This window comes from Amblyraja radiata, chromosome 2 (assembly GCF_010909765.2).
Source record: "Amblyraja radiata isolate CabotCenter1 chromosome 2, sAmbRad1.1.pri, whole genome shotgun sequence".
Classification (NCBI taxonomy): Eukaryota; Metazoa; Chordata; class Chondrichthyes; order Rajiformes; family Rajidae; genus Amblyraja; species Amblyraja radiata.
The window spans coordinates 148,256,052-148,275,432 of NC_045957.1; the positions used below are offsets into that span (position 1 = coordinate 148,256,052).

At 44.5% G+C, this 19,381-nt stretch overlaps 1 protein-coding gene across 1 annotated transcript in view; it reads left to right on the forward strand.

Annotated features, from left to right (window-relative positions):
• The window catches only part of ropn1l (rhophilin associated tail protein 1 like), an 80,083-nt gene extending 62,585 nt beyond the window's left edge, over nt 1–17,498 (forward strand). The window contains exon 6 of the mRNA XM_033017047.1: nt 17,137–17,498. Within this exon, the coding sequence (XP_032872938.1) occupies nt 17,137–17,218 (82 nt within the window). The 3' untranslated portion in view covers nt 17,219–17,498. The remainder of the gene's footprint in view (nt 1–17,136) is intronic.
• The last annotated feature ends 1,883 nt before the right edge of the window (nt 17,499–19,381 follow it).

The following is a 19,381-nucleotide window of genomic DNA, read 5'->3' on the forward strand; positions in this document are numbered from 1 at the left end:
TCCTACAACGAGACAACGATACCAGTGTCTCCTCAGCTGGGATTTGTAGTGTGTAGTGCTAACCCTTATGTTTGACAAGGCAACAATAAGCACATTTTTAGAGTCATTTATCCTGCAAATGAATTTATACATATGATTTCTTAGGATAGCTTCTAAAGTGCTGACTCCTGCAGCCACAAACATGTTTCTAGCACTACACCATTTAGGTTTCCTTAGCAGTGTTCTCATGGCATCGTTATATGCCACCTTTAGTCTCTGCAAACTTGTCTTTCCATAGTTCGACCACAGGTGCGCAGTGTAGAGTGGTGTGCAGTATGCTCTAAATAGCGACATCTTCACCACATCTGCACACGCACCAAATTTACGCAAGAGAATATTCGCCTGTACATACCGCATGCGTCGTTGCCTATAAATATCCTCATCATCTGTCATTTGTTCTGTAATAAAATGCCCTAGATATTTTACCTTATTACAGACACTAAGATTATTGTCAGACAATTTAAAATCAGGAAATTTTAGACATTTATCATCTTTGGTTCTACAGATCATAACAGCACTCTTACAAGCATTATATTTAATATCATGTTCCACACCATACAGAGAACATATAGTAAGGAGCTGCTGGAGACCAGCGCTAGATGGACTAAAGACCACAAGATCATCTGCATACATAAAGTTTCTTTGGCCATGCAGAACAACACTTTTAAACTTATGAAGTTTATGAAGATTATAAAGTTTAGTTTTAAATTTCATCAAGGGTCCAAAAATTATTATGTGAGAAAAACAATTATTAACAATCGTTCTTAAGATTTTACCAGAAATGAGATAAGATATGTTTAGTTTTTTAGTTTAGAGATACAGTTCATGTAATGAACAAAAATCTAGCATAAGTGCTTCTCGGGTTTTTTAGTAGTACAGGTACTGTATATTGTGCCCTAAATGGGAGAATCAAATTTTCAGAAGAACCTGCTCAAAATCTATCCCCAACTGTAAATTCCTCTTTCGATGACTCATAAATTGCATATGATCTCATGCCTTATGGAAATGCATACATAGACATCACACCATTAATAACCCTTTCCTGTGGAATGTTGGTTCATGGTTCTTGTTCATCACGCTCGGCCTATTCTGCAAAGATGTTCATGTGGTCTAATTATGGTTTTCAAACTTGTTGAAAATTATGCTGTTGAATTATTTGTTGAAAATAATAATATAATATAATTTGTTGAAAATTATACTGCACATCAAAATAAAATCAATTTGGTGCATGAAAAGTATGACAACATAAGACCTTAAAAAAATGATGATGGAAGTACAACTTTTGCCATTATTCTCTGGCTGAAGATTGTTTGGTTTTAGGTCTTTGTGTATGTGGACACAAGTTGTGAACAGATGTTGAAATACCGGCTGTGACAAACGAAACCAAAAATACTGTGATAACTATTACTTTATATGAAAATGGATGGTGTAAATCTAATTTAAGTCAGAGTGATTCACGTAAACGAGGACTACATAAAAATCACAACTTTTTTTGTTTCACTTCCTGTGAAAAGATAAGTAAAAATACATCTTATTCAAAATAGCACTCACTTGAGACATACCATTTTGAATAGGCAAGATTATACATGTTCGCAGGCCAGTGTGATAATTAGATTAGTTGGTTATTTGTGAGATTAATCCTCTGGGATTTCATCTTCCTTTTCAGTTTGTTGCACATCAATATACTATTACTTTGAATAAAAAACTCCACATGCAGAGACTATTACAATACAATACAATACCTTTTATTTGTCATTTGAACCTCACATGAGGTTCAAACGAAATTTGGTTTCTGCAGCCATACAAGAAAAGAACCAAGACACACACCAACACAATTCACACAAACAGGAGACTCACTGTGATGGAAGGCAAAGTCTTATCTCTCCCCTGCTCTCCATTCCTCTCCCGAAGTCGAGGTCAAAGGCCCCGGCGGGCGCTAGCAAGTCCGCGGCCACTCAAAGCCACGCCGGGCGATGTAAGGCCCTGCCCCGGGTCTTGATGTTGGAACCCCCGGCGGGCGCTAGCAAGTCCGCGGCAATTTAAAGCCGCGCCGGGCATTGTAAGGCCCCGCTCCAGGTCACTCTGAACCCCGCAATTCGAGCGGGAGAAGTCGCCGTTGCCGGTGCCCGCAAAGCAGTCTCCCACCGGGGACCCGCGAGCTCCCGGTGTCACCATCCACCGGAGACGGGTCGCAGCAGCACACCGCCGCAGCTCTCCACGCTCCGAAGCCGGCTAGCTCCACGAAGGTAGGTCCGCAGCTCCACAGCTCCGCGGCTCCACAGCTCCACAGGCTCCGTGACTTGAGCTTCCAGGTCATTCCGGTTGGAGGCCGCTCCACGGCGCTAGGCCCCAACGGCAACGGAGACCCGACAGGTAAAAGGTCGGGTCTACATGCAGGGAAGAGATTTAAAAGTTTCCCCCACCCCCCACACATACACATTTAAAAACCCGCTACAAACTAAACCCTCAACGGGATTCATTTTGTCTATCCCACCTACCTAATATTACTGATCCATGTCTTTGGGCTTTGGAGTATTGAGGAACAGATTTTCAGGCAGGTTTAAGCTACAGGGCTAGGAAAGGACATAAATATAGGATCAGTCTGAAGAAGGGTTTCGGCCCGAAACGTTGCCTATTTCCTTCGCTCCATAGATGCTGCTGCACCCGCTGAGTTTCTCCAGCTTTTTTGTGTACCTTAAATATAGACGGTAACCTTTTCAATATGTCATCACATAGTCTGAAGGGATGATCTACACTTGGCCTCCTTGTAAGATTACTCCTATCACAGAAGCATTCTTCAATCGATCTGATTATCAATATCATGAAACGGCAAGGCACATAGAATACACAGAGGCCGTGAGCAATGACAACATCTCACAACAACATCCTAACTAAAGCGCTTAAAACCTATGCCTGGAAAATGCTGCATCTCTAGGCAGTACAGCAATAACTGGAATTTGCTTGATAATGTGGAAAATTGCTTATTAAACTATCCTAAAATGCAGGACATATCCAGTCTGGTCAATTATCATCCCATCAGTTTAACCTCAAGATCCTGATCTGGAGTATTCTCCTGATTTAGAAAGTTGTGTTCAGTTTGTACCTGCCTCAATTGCCTTTTCCTACAGCTCGTTCCATACACCCACCACCCTTCTGTTAAAAATAGTTACACCTCAGGTTCCTATTAAATCAACCCCCCCCACCCCCCCCCCCCCCACTTTAAACCTATGCCCTCTGGATTTAGTTTCGAGATGCCGCGCGGAACCACCGAGTCTGCACATTAAACCTCTGTCCTCTGTCACTTTTTCATTTGTATGTTTACAGTGATCATCTTTTCTATTGAAGAAATATGTGAGAAGGCTCACATGTGGAACCCTCAACACATGCTTGAATCTGATGCTGCCTCACCCATCCAAAGCCCAGTATCTGGTCAAATCCTATAACTGCACTGCTCGTTTTATTATCTTATATTTCACTAGAGAATTCCACTAGGTGTCAAATTTTGTATATCACTATTGTGTGAAGTCCTCAAGAGGCTAAGTGCTGAATCATTGCTCCCTTTGTCAGTGCAGTGATTGAAGATCTGCTCATAATAGCCAGAAGATCTTAGTAATGAATTATTTTGAGAATGTTAGCCTTCAGAAACCCTTATATATGGCCATGTGGTAATAAGGGTGTTGTTTCTTGAAGACTGTTGGGTGATACTGTCCTGGCAGTTGTCCTTCTCCGTGTCTTAACTTTGTGCCCTCTCCTTCTGCTCATAGTTGTGCTGCAGGCCGTGACTAAAACATCCACATTTTGCATTAAAGAACCCTCATCCTTTTAGGGAAGTTTGGCAGAATGTGTGACAAATCGATGGTCCATGAAAGTTGAAGCCATTTCTGCACATTTTCTTTGATGATGATACAAAAGTGCGTGGTATTACAGACAGTGACGATGGTTGTGAAATCTTGATCGATTGGCCAGGTGGGATGAGGAATGGTTGATGGAATTTAATACAGAGAAATATAAGGTGTTGCATTTTTGGAAGTCTAACATTGACGTTGGTGAGACTGTATTTAGAGTATTGTGTTCAGTTCTGGGCATAATATTATAGGAAAGATGTTGTCAAGCTGGAAAGGATACAGAGAAGATTTAGGAGGATGTTACCAGGACTAGAGGGTGTGAGCTATAGGGAGAGGTTGAGTAGGCTGGGACTATAATCCCTGGAGTGCAGGAGGATGAGAAGTGAATTTATAGAGGTGTATAAAATCATGAGAGGAATAGATCAGGTAGATGCACAGAGTCTCTTGCCCAGAGTAGGTGAACCGAGGACCAGAGGACATAGGTTTAAGGTGAAGGGGAAAAGATTTAAAAGTAATCTGAGGAGTAACTTTTACCCCTCAGATTACCCCTTGGGTAACCTTTTCACATAAAGGGTGGTGGATGCATGGAATAAGCTGCCAGAGGAGGTAGTTGAGGTTCGGACTATCCCAACATTTAGAAACAGTTAGACGGATACATGAATAGGACAGGTTTAGAGGGATATGGATCAAACGCAGGCTGGTGGGACTGGCGTAGCTGGGGCATGTTGGCTGGTGTGGGCAAGTTGAGCCGAAGGCCCTGTTTCCACACTATATGACTATGACTGTGTGGCAGACACTGGCAAGTGAACTATGTGATTCCATGCCACAGGCAGTGTAAGGTCACCATCATATCACGATCACAGTACAAAATTACAATTGGTCACACAGTGCCAGAATGATTAGTGAGATTCAATCAAATGTCCAGGCTTCTGATTTTAAATTCACACAGTAAATGAATTAGATCGGTGAGTTCCTTCTGAACCTTCCATGCCCATAGTGGTTGATCTTCAAACATTTAGCTCAGTCATTAAAAATTTGTGGGAGATTGCAACCTTCACGTGGTCCACCCTGTTTCGACTAATGCAATCAACCCGACGTGCACAAACAAATAGATCAAATAGAACAAGTTGACCTACAACTTTAGGCTGTGCACGCCATACGCAAGAGGAAGAGGATTACAAATTTGACAGCTCTGTGTAAACTGCTGCTGTTCTAAAATACTTCCTTCATATACGAGAACACTTCTTTATATAGTACAGGTGCACAACCTTTTATCCGGAGTTCGGGAAACCGAAAAGCTCCGAAAACCGGACATTTTTTCCAGGATGTCGTCTGCACACCAAAGCTCGCGTTTGGCGCCAAACTTGACCCGAAACGACCCACGGTCAACCCAGGTCTGTACTACTGTAGCGGCTGCCTCCTCCCCGGAGACCGGGGAGACACTTAAACATCTGTAAATCATTGCTTAAATGTTAGTCAGTTAGTTTGGAGGGCTTTTATGTGAAAGGGAGGGGGGGGGAGGTGAAGGGGGAAACTTTAATTCTTAGTCCCCTACCTGGTCGGAGAGGCGGGGAGTGGGCAATGCCTTACCGGGTCGCCGTGCAGTAAGCTCCGGAGCACTGTGGCCGCCGACTCCCAACATCGCGGAGCTGGGGCTGCGGGCGTCCGGCCGTGGGCGGCGCCGGTTGTAGCTCCGACCCCGGCAACTCTACCCCTGGCTGCGCGGTGCTCCAAATCCAGCGCGGCCCGCGGCCGGACGCCCGCAGCCCCAGCTCCGCGATGTTGTGTGTCGGCGGCCACAGCGCTCCGGAGCTTACCGCACGGCGACCCGGTAAGGCATTGCCCGCTTCCCGCTGGTATCCCAGCGCTGCGACGCCGCTGACTCCCAACATCGCGGAGCTGGGGCTGCGGGCGTCCGGCCGCGGGCGGCGCTGGATTTGGAGCGCCGCGCAGCCAGGGGTAGAGTTGCCGAAGTCGGAGCTCCAACCGGCGCCGCCCGCGGCCGGACGCCCGCAGCCCCAGCTCTGCGATGTTGGGAGTCGGCGGCCACAGCGCTCCGGAGCTTACTGCACGGCGACCCGGTAAGGCATTGCCCGCTCCCCGCCTCGGTAGGGGACTAAGAATTAAAGTTTCCCCCTTCACCCCCCCCACCACATAAAATCCCTCCAAACTAACTGACTAACATTTAAGGAATGATTTACAATGATTCCCCGGTCTCCGGGGAGGAGGCAGCCGCTCCAGACTTTTCAAGCCGCCCGCGCTACCCACCAAATCTACGCTAAAATCTTCCATTCAGAAATCCGAAAAATTCCGAAATCCGAGAAGTGTCTGGTCCCAAGGCTTTCGGATAAAAGGTTGTGCACCTGTATATGCATTTCTCAACTGTTAATTGCGTTTCTCAATACGATAAAATTAATTAAAGGACTGATTCAGAATCAGTCAATTACATTTAAGCCAACAGCTGCTATTTCTAGTTCTCCATTAACCCAACCACATTTTCGTGTGACTGTGCCACATAGTGCATCACAGTACCTGCTCACACCTATACCACAACATGCATAATTGACCAGTTTGCTGTTTCAGATTCATTACAGAAGTTCAATCAACAGAGAGTTTGTCAAAAGGATTGATTATGAGATTTGACTTTCATCTACTATTGATCGTTTTAAGTAATTTTAATCAATAAATCTATATCCATAGAGATCACAAGGAGGTCTCTTTTGTTTTGTACTTTTTCCTCCAAAATGTGTACTGTATTAATTCAACATCAGGTCCTCCTTGTATCCTAGCATATCAGGCAGCAGCTTTAGAGAAACACAGTTAATGTTCTAGTTGATACTTTTCACCTGAAACTTATTGAATTGAATCATTAAAGCAGTGTGTCATTGTCTAGTCACAGTTCTTCCTGATGTGGCCGGGTTTATTTTGTACAGCACTTTGTTTTTATTTTTGCTTTTGTGAGTGAACACATTAACTGTTCTCCATATGCAGCTGATCTTTAGCTTGTATTGATGCTTTGGAGACCAGAGAACAAAGTTTATTATTTCAGGAGGAACTCAAAGGTTTCTGCAGCATCTCTGTCATTGACTTTTAAAGTTAATCACTGCATTAACATGCCTTGTTTGGGATAAAGTATAAAGTTGGAGTGTTATCTTGCTACTTTTTATAAGCGCTGTAATTAGATATTCAGGTATTGTCACTTTAGTCCAGGCGGTTGCACTGGAGTAAGTGCAGAGGAGATTAACCATGGTGTTGCCAGGATTGGAAGGCTTTAGTTATAGGGAGAGATTGAATTGGCTTGTCTTGTTTTCCCTGGTGCAAAGAAAACTGGGGTGACATCATTGACCGTGTAATAAGCTAATAAGAGAAGACAGCACTGTCTTATAGAAACTTACAAAATTCTTAAGGGGTTGGACAGGCTAGATGCAGGAAGATTACTCCCGATGTTGGGGAAGTCCAGGACAAGGGGTCACAGCTTAAGGATAAGGAGGAAATCCTTTAAAACCGAGATGAGAAGAACTTTTTTCACACAGAGAGTGGTGAATCTCTGGAACTCTCTGCCACAGAGGGTAGTCGAGGCCAGTTCATTGGCTATATTTAAGAGGGAGTTAGTTGTGGCCCTTGTGGCTAAGGGGATCAGAGGGTATGGAGAGAAGGCAGGTACGGGATACTGAGTTGGATGATCAGCCATGATCATATTGAATGGCGGTGCAGGCTCGAAGGGCCGAATGGCCTACTCCTGCACCTAATTTCTATGTTTCTATGTTTCTTGGACCTCACAGCTGCATATGATACTGTCTGGCTGCATGGACTACACATGAAGCTTCTGGAAACTATCCCAGACAAGCACATGGTGAGCTTCATCATGGAGATGTTGAGCAACCGCAGCTTCAGGCGACACACCAGCAACAGGCAATGCAGCAGGGTGAGGAAACTTAAGAACAGCGTCCCACAGGGCTCAGTGCTGGCACTAATGCTGTTCAACATCTACATCCATGACCTGCCTGCAATCCCAGTCAAAGAAGTATGGCTATGCTGATGACCTGGCCATCCTACTCAATAAGCCATCCTGGGAAGCAGCAGAAGAGGGCCTCTCTGAAGACATGAACATCCTGTCTTCATACCTGAGGAACTGGCGCCTCAAGCTCAGCATGGGTAAGACAACATCTTCAATGTTCCACCTCAACAACAGGGAAGTGACCCGCGAGATGAACGTCACTGGTGGATAACGCCCGGTTATGGTCCCAGCCCGTCCCCACGTACCTCGGTGTGAAGCTCGACAGAACGTTGTCATTCAAACAACACCTGGAAGATGCCAAGGGCAAGACAAGCGCCCGTGCCGCACTGATACACCGCCTAGCCGGCACCACATGGGGAGCCATGACGAGGAACGACGCATGTCCACAGTGGCCCTAATGTTCTCAGTCAGGGCCGACTGAGTACTGCGCCCCGGTCTGTGTAGCCCTCACTCCAAGAAGCTGGATGCTGCCCTCAACCGCCCTGCGGACTGTCTCCGGATGCTTACGAGCCACCCCAGTAAACCAACTGCCAATCCTTGCTGGCATCGCCCCACCAACATCGGCGAGAAACAGCACGCTGTGCCCTCTCTCGAAAGGCACAGACCAGTGAATCCCACCTCCTCCATCAGATTGTCACAGAGACACCACGACGAGTGCGCCTCAAGTCACAGCGCCCCTTTGCCACGCAAAGCCGAAGAGCTGCTCTGCACAACACCGGCTGATGCTTCCAAGGCCGCCTGGGTCAAGACGAGATGGAGAGACCAGTGGAAGTCAGCAGAACCATCTAGGCTACACCATTACACCAATGAACCAATGGACATCCCTGGCCAGGACCTGCCCCGAAAGCAGTGGACAACCCTCAACCGCATGAGGACGGGCGCTGGACGCTATGGAGTAGCGATGAAGAGGTGGGGCTTCGTGGACAGCGCCTCCTGCGAGTGTGGGGACCCAACACAGACAGTGGAGCACATCATCACCCGTTGCCCCAAACACCGGCCACAGAATGATGAACGAGGTCTGATTGACCTGGACGATGACATGTTAGCCTGGCTCGCCTCAACAGAGCTGCAGGTCTAAAAGACATACGACAGAAGAAGAAGAAGCTAGTAAGAGGAATGGATAGGATTAGACGGTCATAATCTTTTTACCATGTTAGTGGTAGCAAAAAGATGGCATGTGGTGAGAGGAGGGTCTTTTAAAGGGATTTAAGGGGAAAGTGCACAGAGTGGTTGATATATGAAACTTGCTGCCAGAGGAGGTGTTGGAATCTGATACAATCACAATGTTGAAAAGACATTTTTAGATATACACTTGAATAGGTAAATTACCAAACGATATGGACTTAATGGTATAAGAATAGATGGGTAGAAAGTCAGCATGAACACATTGAGCTGGGGTCCACTTTTATGCTGTATAATACTATAATTTATGATTATTATTGGGTATGATGAAAAGATGAGGTCTAGATCAAAACTCTTTCAATAATTATGGCTCGCTTGAGGGCTGCTAGCGTTGTGCAGTTCATGGGAATGTGTTTTTACCTGACGGTGTGAGGGCAAGCCATGAATTGAAGTTGCTGTTGAAATCTGCTGCAGAAAAATGGTCTCTTGGAGGTTTTCAGGCAATAGTGGTGTACAGAATTTGAGACCTAACGGGATTCTCATAGGAAAATTCATCTTTTTTTTAAATTGGAGAGAAACAAGCTGTGCAGTTACAGGATTTGGAGTAACTCAGCGGGTCCAGAGGCTAAGTTCTGAATCATTGCACCCTTTATCACTGCATTGATTAGAGGTCAGCCCACAATAGCTAGCAGATCTTAGTAATAAATTGAGATTGTTGGTTCAATGACCTATAAAGACCAGGAAAAGGGATGCTTGTGTATTGCAACGTGGCTGGTCTTGGCTGCTGAATTTCAGTTTGTCTGGAAGGCCCAGCTTTGCAATGAGCTTTCCGAGCATAAGCAACAGCCTCGCTGGCTACTCTGCAATAGTAAAGGAACTCAACAGCACCTCAGCTAGTAGCGCTGCTGCCTCACAGCTCCAGAAATCCAGGTTCGATCCTGACCTCGGATGCAGTCTGTGTGAAGTTTGCAAGTTCTCCTGTGACTACATAAGTTTTCTCCAGGTGCTCCATTTTCCTCCCACATCCCAAAGAAGTGCGAGTTTGTAGGTTAATTTGTAAAACTGCCCCTAGTATGCAGGGAATGGAGGTGAAAGTGGTCTAACATAACAATAATGTGAACATGTGATCGATGGTCGGCGTGGACTCAGTGGGCCGAAGTGCCTGTTCCATGCTGTATCTTTCAATCAGCAACCCTGGTAATTTGCAGGTTAATGCACCAGCGTATTATCCCACATTCTCTTATCAAGAATGATGTCCATAGCCATGACGGCAACAGTTTGTGCCTTTATGTCAGCAAACCGAGGGAGCATGATCCAGCTTCCACCCAGTCGGGGCAACTTCAGTTTCTGAGTAGTGAAAGCAAATATATCAGCTATCAAGCATTGTGAAACAAATAAGAAACCCAACCAAGCATTTAGTTCCACAGACAAAATATGTGGTATGGAGATAATTTTACGAAGTTGGTGATAACACCAATTTAACACCTATCAAGTATCCAGAGGCGATATATTGGCCACAGTGACACGTTGCGTTCTCCACCACGTGAAGGCATTGACAAGATGAACAAAATGTAGGCCTTTGCTTGTGAATCTCTGGGATCCAACTGGCAGTAGCATCAAGAATTGGCTCTTCTTGTTTAGCATGTTAACCAGCAGTTCTGAATGTATTCTTAGAAGTCTATCCTGAATCCATGGTCTTGTCCAAAGTTGCCCGCATTATGCTTTAAAACACCCAGTACACTCAGTACAAATTCAAAAGGCTGTTTACATATATGAACATCTCCATAAGCTGCTTGTCGTGATTTCTCTCAATTACATTACAGCAAAAAGTTTAATATTGCATCAGTTCAATAACACAAAACTCTAAATTGAGGAATGATCCTTGTATCTCTCATTTGAAACTTTCCTAACGTTGATTTTTTTTCCCCTAAGCCAGGTCAGCAAATCAGCAGATTTTTATAGTAATCTTGTGAGTGATCGCTGCCTGAATTTAACTCTTAACTAGAGATGTTTTAATCTGTTATGATGAAAATTGAGAAAATATCCTGTTTACCCTTCTTCCCTGTCTCCCTCTCTCTGACTCTCAGTCCGAAGGAGGGTCTCAACACAAAATGTCATCCATTCCTCTTTTCTAGAGATGCTGCCTGTCCCACTGAGTAACGCCAGCATTTTGTGTCTATCTTTGGTGTGAACCAGCATCTGCAGTTCCTTCCTACACATGTCTATCCTGTTTAAAGTCCGGATCGATTTTTATAGTTTGCTTGTAAACATTAGCAGTTGTTCACTGAGCACTACATATTCACTAACATACACCAATAAATGAATAAGCATTGATATTATTGCTCCCAATGTAAAGCATTTATCTTTGGACCATGGTGACCACCTATTATTGGAGAATGCGGAGTGCCACTAGCTTCCTGTGAACTCACTCAAAGTACATTTGATACAGGAACTTGAGTTTAAGGAGCCATTAGGAGGTAGTGACCATAATTTGGGCAGGTTTAATCTACAATTGGAGAGGGAGAAGGGTAAATCGGAGGTGTTGGTGTTACAGTTGAATAAAGGGGACTATGGAGCCATGAGGGAGGAGCTGGCCAAAGTTGACTGGACAAATACCCTAGCAGGGATGACAGTGGAACAACAATGGCAGGTATTTCTGGGAATAATACAGAAGGTGCAGGATCAGTTCATTCCAAAGAGGAAGAAAGATTCCAAGGGGAGGAAGGGACGACCGTGGCTGACAAGGGAGGTCAGGGACAGTATAAAAATAAAAGTACAACGTAGCAAAGATGAGCGGGAAGCAAGAGGATTGGGTAATGTTTAAAGGGCAACATAAGATAACTAAAAAGACAATACGGGGAGAAAAGATGAGGTACGAAGGTAAGCTAGCCAAGAATATAAAGGAGGATAGTAAAAGCTTCTTGAGGTATGTGATGATGAATAAAATAGTTAAGACCAAAGTTGGACCCTTGAAGACTGAAAAAGGTGAATTTATTATGGGGAACAAGGAAATCACAGATGCGTTGAACAGGTACTTTGGATCTGTCTTCACTAAGGAGGACACAAACAACCTTCCTATTGTACTAGTGGCCAGAGGATCTGGGGTGACGGAGGAACTGAAGGAAATCCACATTAGGCATGAAATGGTGCTAGGTAGACTGATGGGACTGAAGGCTGATAAATCCCCAGGGCCTGATGGTCTGCATCCAGGGGTACTTAAGGAAGTGGCTCTAGAAATCGTGGATGCATTGGTGATAATTTTCCAATGTTCTATAGATTCAGGATCAGTTCCTGTGGATTGGAGGGTAGCTAATGTTATCCCACTTATTAACAAAGGTGGGAGAGAGAAAACAGGGAATTATAGGCCAGTTAGCCTGACATCAGCGGTGGGGAAGATGCTGGAGTCAATTATAAAAGATGAAATAGCGGCACATTTGGACAGCAGTAACAGGATCGGTCTGAGTCAGCATGGATTTACGAAGGGGAAATCATGCTTGAAAAATCTTCTGGAATTTTTTGAGGATGTAACTAAGAAAATGGGTAAGGGAGAGCCAGTGGATGTAGTGTACCTGGACTTTCAGAAAGCATTTGATAAGGTCCCACATATGAGATTATTGGGCAAAATTAGGGCACGTGGTATTGGGGGTAGTGTGCTGACATGGATAGAAAATTGGTTGGCAGACAGGAAACAAAGAGTAGGGATTAACGGGTCCCTTTCAGAATGGCAGGCAGTGACTAGTGGGTTACCGCAAGGCCCAGTGCTGGGACCACAGCTATTTACAATATACATCAATGATTTAGATGAAGGGATTCAAAGTAACATTAGCAAATTTGCAGATGACACAAAGCTGGGTGGCAGTGTGAACTGTGAGGAGGATGCAATGAGAATGCAGGGTGACTTGGACACGTTGGGTGAATGCGCAGATGCATGACAGATGAAGTTTGATGTGGATGAATGTGAGGTTATCCACTTTGGTAGCAAAAACAGGAAGGCAGATTACTATCTAAATGGTAGACAAAAGTGCTGGAGAAACTCAGCGGGTGCAGCAGCATCTCAGGAGCGAAGAAAATAGGCAACGTTTTGGGCCAAAACCCTTCTTCAGACTGATGTAGGGTGGGGGGGTGGTGATTCCGCTAGGGTGCAAACTGCCCGAGCGGAATATGAGGTGCTGCTCCTCCAATTTCCGGTGGTGCTCACTCTGGCCATGGAGGAGGCCCAGGACAGAAAGGTCGGATTCGGAATGGGAGGGGGAGTTGAAGTGCTGAGCCACCGGGAGATCAGGTTGTTTAATGCGGACCGAGCGGACGTGTTCGGCGAAACGATCCCCCTACCTCCTCGACTCCATTCAAGATTATCTCCCCCCTCGACTCCATTCAAGATTACCCCCCCCTCGACTCCATTCAAGGTTACCTCCCCCCTCGACTCCATTCAAGGACCCAAGCAGTCATTCCAGGTGCGACAGAGGTTCACCTGCATCTCTCCAACCTCATCTATTGCATCCACTGCTCTAGATGTCAGCTGATCACATCGTTGAGACCAAGTGTAGGCTTGGCGATCGTTTTCCGCCGAACACCTCCGCTCGGTCCGTATAACCAACCTGATACCCTGTGGCTCAGCACATCAACTCCCATTCCGAATCTGACCTTTCTGTCCTGGGCCACCTCCATGGCCAGAGTGAGCACCACCGGAAATTGGAGGAGCAGCACCTCATATTCCGCTTGGACAGTCTGCACCCTAGCGACTTCTCCAATTTCCGGTAGCCCTTGCTGTCTCCTCCCCTTCCCAGCTCTCCCACAGCCCTCGGGTTCCTCCTCTTCCTTTCTCCTTTCTTCTCACCACCCCTCCCCCACCCTACATCAGTCTGAAGAAGTGTTTTGGCCCGAAACGTTGCCTATTTCCTTCGCTCCATAGATGCTGCTATACCCGCTGAGTTTCTCCAGCACTTTAGTCTACCTTCGATTTTCCACCATCTGCAGTTCCTTCTTAAAGACTATAAATGGTGTCAAGTTGGGAAAAGGGGAAGTACAACGGGATCTGGGGGGTCCTTGTTCATCAGTCAACGAAAGTAAGCATGCAGGTACAGCAGGCAGTGAAAAAAGCGAATGGCATGTTGCTCTTTATAACAAGAGGAGTTTAGTATAGGAGCAAAGAGGTCCTTCTGCAGTTGTGTAGGGTCCTAGTGAGACCACACCTCGAGTATTGTGTGCAGTTTTGGTCCCCTAATTTGAGGAAGGACATTCTTGCTATTGAGGGAGTGCAGCGTAGATTTACAAGGTTAATTCCCGAGATGGCATCAATGTCATATGCTGAGAGAATGGAATGGCTGGGCTTGTATATTCTGGAGTTGAGGAGGATGAGAGGAGATCTTATTGAAACATATAAGATTATTAAGGGTTTGGACATGCTAGAGGCAGGAAACATGTTCCCGATGTTGGGGAAGTCCAGAACCAAAGGCCACAGGTTACGAATAAAGGGTAAGCCATTTAGAACGTAGACGAGGAAACACTTTTTCTCACAGAGAGTGGTGAGTCTGTGGAATTCTCTGCCCCTGACGGCGGTGGAAGCAGGTTCTCTAGATACTTTCAAGAGAGAGCTAGATAGGGCTCTTAAAGATAGCGGAGTCAGTGGATATGGGGAGAAGGCAGGAACGGGGTACTGATTGTGGATGATCAGCCATGATCACATTGAATGGCGGTGCTGGCTTGAAGGGCCAAATGGCCTACCCCTGCACCTATTGTCTATTTCTTGGATAGATCCAAGAGAAGGACTGGATAAGTTCGGTGGGATATCAATAATGTTCTTTTGGCATTGGGATCAAGCCAGGAGGAGCATGCTTGCAATGAGAAAACAAGCAAGGACATGTATTTTGAAGATGTTTCGGGTCGGAACCCTTCTTCATACTATCTGAAGAAGGGCTTCAACCCGAAATGTCATCTATTCCTTTTCTCTGGAGATGCTGTCTGGCCCGCTGAGTTGCTCCAGCAATTTTATTCTATCTTTGGTATAAACCAGCATCTACAGTTCTTTCCAACACATGTTTTTAGTTTAGTTTAGAGAAACTAGTGTGAGAACAGGATCTTTGGCCCCCCTAGTCTACGACAACCATAGATCACCCATGCAATAATTATATATCCTACACACTAGGGATAATGTAAAGAAGCCAATTAACTAATGTGGGGGAAAAGAGCATCTGGAGAAAACCCACGAGGTCATAGGGAGATCGTGCAAAATCCGCATAGACAACACCATAGTCATGATCAAACCTGGGTCCTAGCGCTGTGAGGCAGTAGCTCTACCTCTGTGCCACTGTGCCATCCTTTATATAGCGTCTTTCAGGATGTCTCAATTTGTTGCCCATGTAACTATCACACAATAGATTGCAGTGAACAGTACTTTCACACACATCACATTCCCTTTTAACCCTTGAGCTGCTGTGATACTCCGGCTCCTGGTTAGGCACTGTTCTGATTTTAAAATTCTGATTTGTGTTTTAAAATATTCCACCATTCTTATTGTCTTTAAACCTATTCCATCCCGGTAGTTCAACAAAATCTGAATGCCTCTGTGGACCCATTCCCACTTTCATCAATCTAACATTGTCAATTATGTAATTTGCAACCTAGGTCATCAGCTTTGGAATTCCCTTCTAAAGTCTTTCCTCTTTGGACCACTCTTTTGTCATCTTTGTTTGCTACTATTTCACCCTGTGCTGTTAGAAAGAATGGAACATATCTGTGAGAACATGTTAGTTCTAACAAATTAAAGAAAATTATCATTTGCTTATCTGTCTATCTATATAATACTAAAAGTCTCGTCTTGTTTGTGATCTCAGGAGCTAGGCCAAAACGGCACACAATAGCGGGACAATTTTTGCAGCCATCTTACTCAGCTTTTTCTTGTGGTCGTTCGTATTAAGTTTCTTCACATTTGATGTTATATTTCACGTTATTGATATTTAAAGTTTTAAAAAAGCAAATGAGAGTGAGACTTTTCTAGCAGCTTCCAGTGATGATGTCACAATGGCACCTCACACAATTCTCCAATCACAATGGGATCTCACTTACACAAGATGCCGTGAACATTCCGACAACTGAAAATGACATCACATTGTAATCTTTGCTGCCAATACACAAGCTATGAGAGTTGACGGAGTGGGGGATGGGCCCTCCCGTGTGACGCCGCGCCCCCCCCCCCCCCCCCGCATTGGGGGACGGAGCCCAATGGGTCTCACATAGAAACATAGAAACATAGAAATTAGGTGCAGGAGTAGGCCATTCGGCCCTTCGAGCCTGCACCGCCATTCAATATGATCATGGCTGATCATCCAACTCAGTATCCCGTACCTGCCTTCTCTCCATACCCTCTGATCCCCTTAGCCACAAGGGCCACATCTAACTCCCTCTTAAATATAGCCAATGAACTGGCCTCGACTACCCTCTGTGGCAGAGTTCCAGAGATTCACCACTCTCTGTGTGAAAAAAGTTCTTCTCATCTCGGTTTTAAAGGATTTCCCCCTTATCCTTAAACTGTGACCCCTTGTCCTGGACTTCCCCAACATCGGGAGCAATCTTCCTGCATCTAGCCTGTCCAACCCCTTAGAATTTTGTAAGTTTCTATAAGATCCCCTCTCAATCTCCTAAATTCTAGAGAGTATAAACCAAGTCTATCCAGTCTTTCTTCATAAGACAGTCCTGACATCCCAGGAATCAGTCTGGTGAACCTTCTCTGCACTCCCTCTATGGCAATAATGTCCTTCCTCAGATTTGGAGACCAAAACTGTATGCAATACTGCAGGTGTGGTCTCACCAAGACCCTGTACAACTGCAGTAGAACCTCCCTGCTCCTATACTCAAATCCTTTTGGTCTAGTTTATTATAAAAGGCTTAATTAGAATATATTTAATCTGGTATTTTAGGTTTAGGTTTATTTATTATTGTTGCATGTCCCGAGGTACAATGAAAAGTTTTGTATCCAAACTGAATAATATAGTAAGTACAGGAAATCTGGAGAATAAAAATGTAGATTGAGCATTTGAAGGTGGGGTTTTAAATCATATGGACTAGCTTAGAGTATTCTTTATTAACAACGAACCTTTTGTGACTTTTTTACAGAGAAAAACAAGGTGGATTGATACAACCCAGAAATTTCAAACACTTGCAAGTTAATCCAAAGAAAAATGAAATACCTCAATAAAACACCTGAAGTGTCTAAAAGTAGAACGTATCACAGAAAACAAGCAACATCTTTCTTACAATCTTTTACGATAATTTGATAATGCTTAATAAAATACATGTTTTCCAAAGGTGTTTGTTTTTGTACTACTCGCTTAATATTGTGGTTTAAAAGTATTTGTTGGAAAGTATTTCAGGACATTCTGAGGATTTTTTAAAGAAGATAACAATGCAAATATTTGATATTGCCTCCATTTGAGGGATTCCAAAACAAATGACCATAACTGTAAGATAGCCACGGGTAAATGCAGGGAATAAAATTTGGAAGAGACTTCTTTATCCAGAAAATTGTTTGAAATATGCTAGTAGAATGAAATAGTAGAAGTGAGAGGAGATGATGCTTTTAAACAGAACTAAATGTACAAACAAGAGAAAGGAATAGAAGTCTACTGATGGGGTTAACTGAAGTAGAATGGAAAACATTGTGTGCATTGTCCAATTAAGATGAATAGCTTACATTTCCATCGTAAATTCCATGTTAGTCTATTCTTCGACCATATGACTGCTGGTTTGTGTTGAAATTTGAAATTTTGTAAATTGATTTTAAGATGTAATAAAATTAAGTGCACTAAATAAAACATTTACTCCAGTTTCCTTAGGTCATACAACTTTTAAATGATCTTATGCAGTGACTAGTGGGGTGCCGCAAGGCTCAGCGGTGGGACCCCCAGCTATTTACAATATATATTAACAATTTAGAGGGAATTAAACGCAACATCTCCCAAGTTTGCAGATGACACAGAGCTGGGTGGCAGTGTGAGCTGCGAGGAGGATGCTATGAGGCTGCAGGGTGACTTGGATAGGTTGGGTGAATGGGCAGATGCATAGCAGGTGCAGTATAATGCGGATAAATGTGAGGTTTGGTGGCAAGAACAGGAAGGCAGATTATTATCTGAATGGTAGACACAAAATGCTGGAGTAACTCAGCGGGATAGGCAGCATCTCGAGACGTTTCAGGTCGAGACCCTTCAGATCTGAATGGTGTCAGATTAAGAAAAGGGGAGGTGCAACGAGACCTGGGTGTCCTTGTACATCAGTCACTGAAAGTAAGCATGCAGGTACAGCAGGCAGTGAAGAAAGCTAATGGCATGTTGGCCTTTATTGTGAGAGGATTTGAGTTTAGGAGCAAGAGGTCCTACTGCAATTGTACAGGGCCTTTGTGAGATTGCATCTGGAGTATTGTGTGCAGTTGTGGTCTCCTAATTTGAGGAAGGGCTTTATTGCTACTGAGGAAGTACAGCGTAGGTTCACCAGGTTAATTCCCGGGATGGCGGGATTGACATATGATGAAAGAATGGGTCGACTGGGCTTGTATTCACTGGAATTTAGAAGAATGAGAGGGGATATTATAGAAACATATAAAATTCTTAAGGATGCAGGAAAAATGTTCCTGATGTTGGGGGTTGTCCAGAACCAGGGGTCACAGTTTACATATAAGGGGTAGGCCATCTAGGACTGAGATGAGGAAAACCTTTTTCACCCAGAGAGTTGTGAATCTGTGGAATTTTCTGCCACAGAAGGAAGTGGAGGCCAATTCACTGGATGTTTTCAAGAGAGAGTTAGATTTAGCTCTTGGAACTAAAGGAATCAAGGGATATAGGGAAAAAGAGAGAATGGATACTGATTCCTGGGATGTCTTATGAAGAAAGACTGGATAGACTTGGTTTATACTCTCTAGAATTTAGGAGATTGAGAGGGGATCTTATAGAAACTTACAAAATTCTTAAGGGGTTGGACAGGCTAGATGCAGGAAGATTGCTCCCGATGTTGGGGAAGTCCAGGACAAGGGGTCACAGCTTAAGGATAAGGGGGAAATCCTTTAAAACCGAGATGAGAAGAACTTTTTTCACACAGAGAGTGGTGAATCTCTGGAACTCTCTGCCACAGAGGGTAGTCGAGGTCAGTTCATTGGCTATATTTAAGAGGGAGTTAGATGTGGCCCTTGTGGCTAAGGGGATCAGAGGGTATGGAGAGAAGGCAGGTACGGGATACTGAGTTGGATGATCAGCCATGATCATATTGAATGGCAGTGCAGGCTCGAAGGGCTGAATGGCCTACTCCTGCACCTAATTTCTATGTTTCTATGATTGTGCATGATCAGCCATGATCATTTTGAATGGCGATG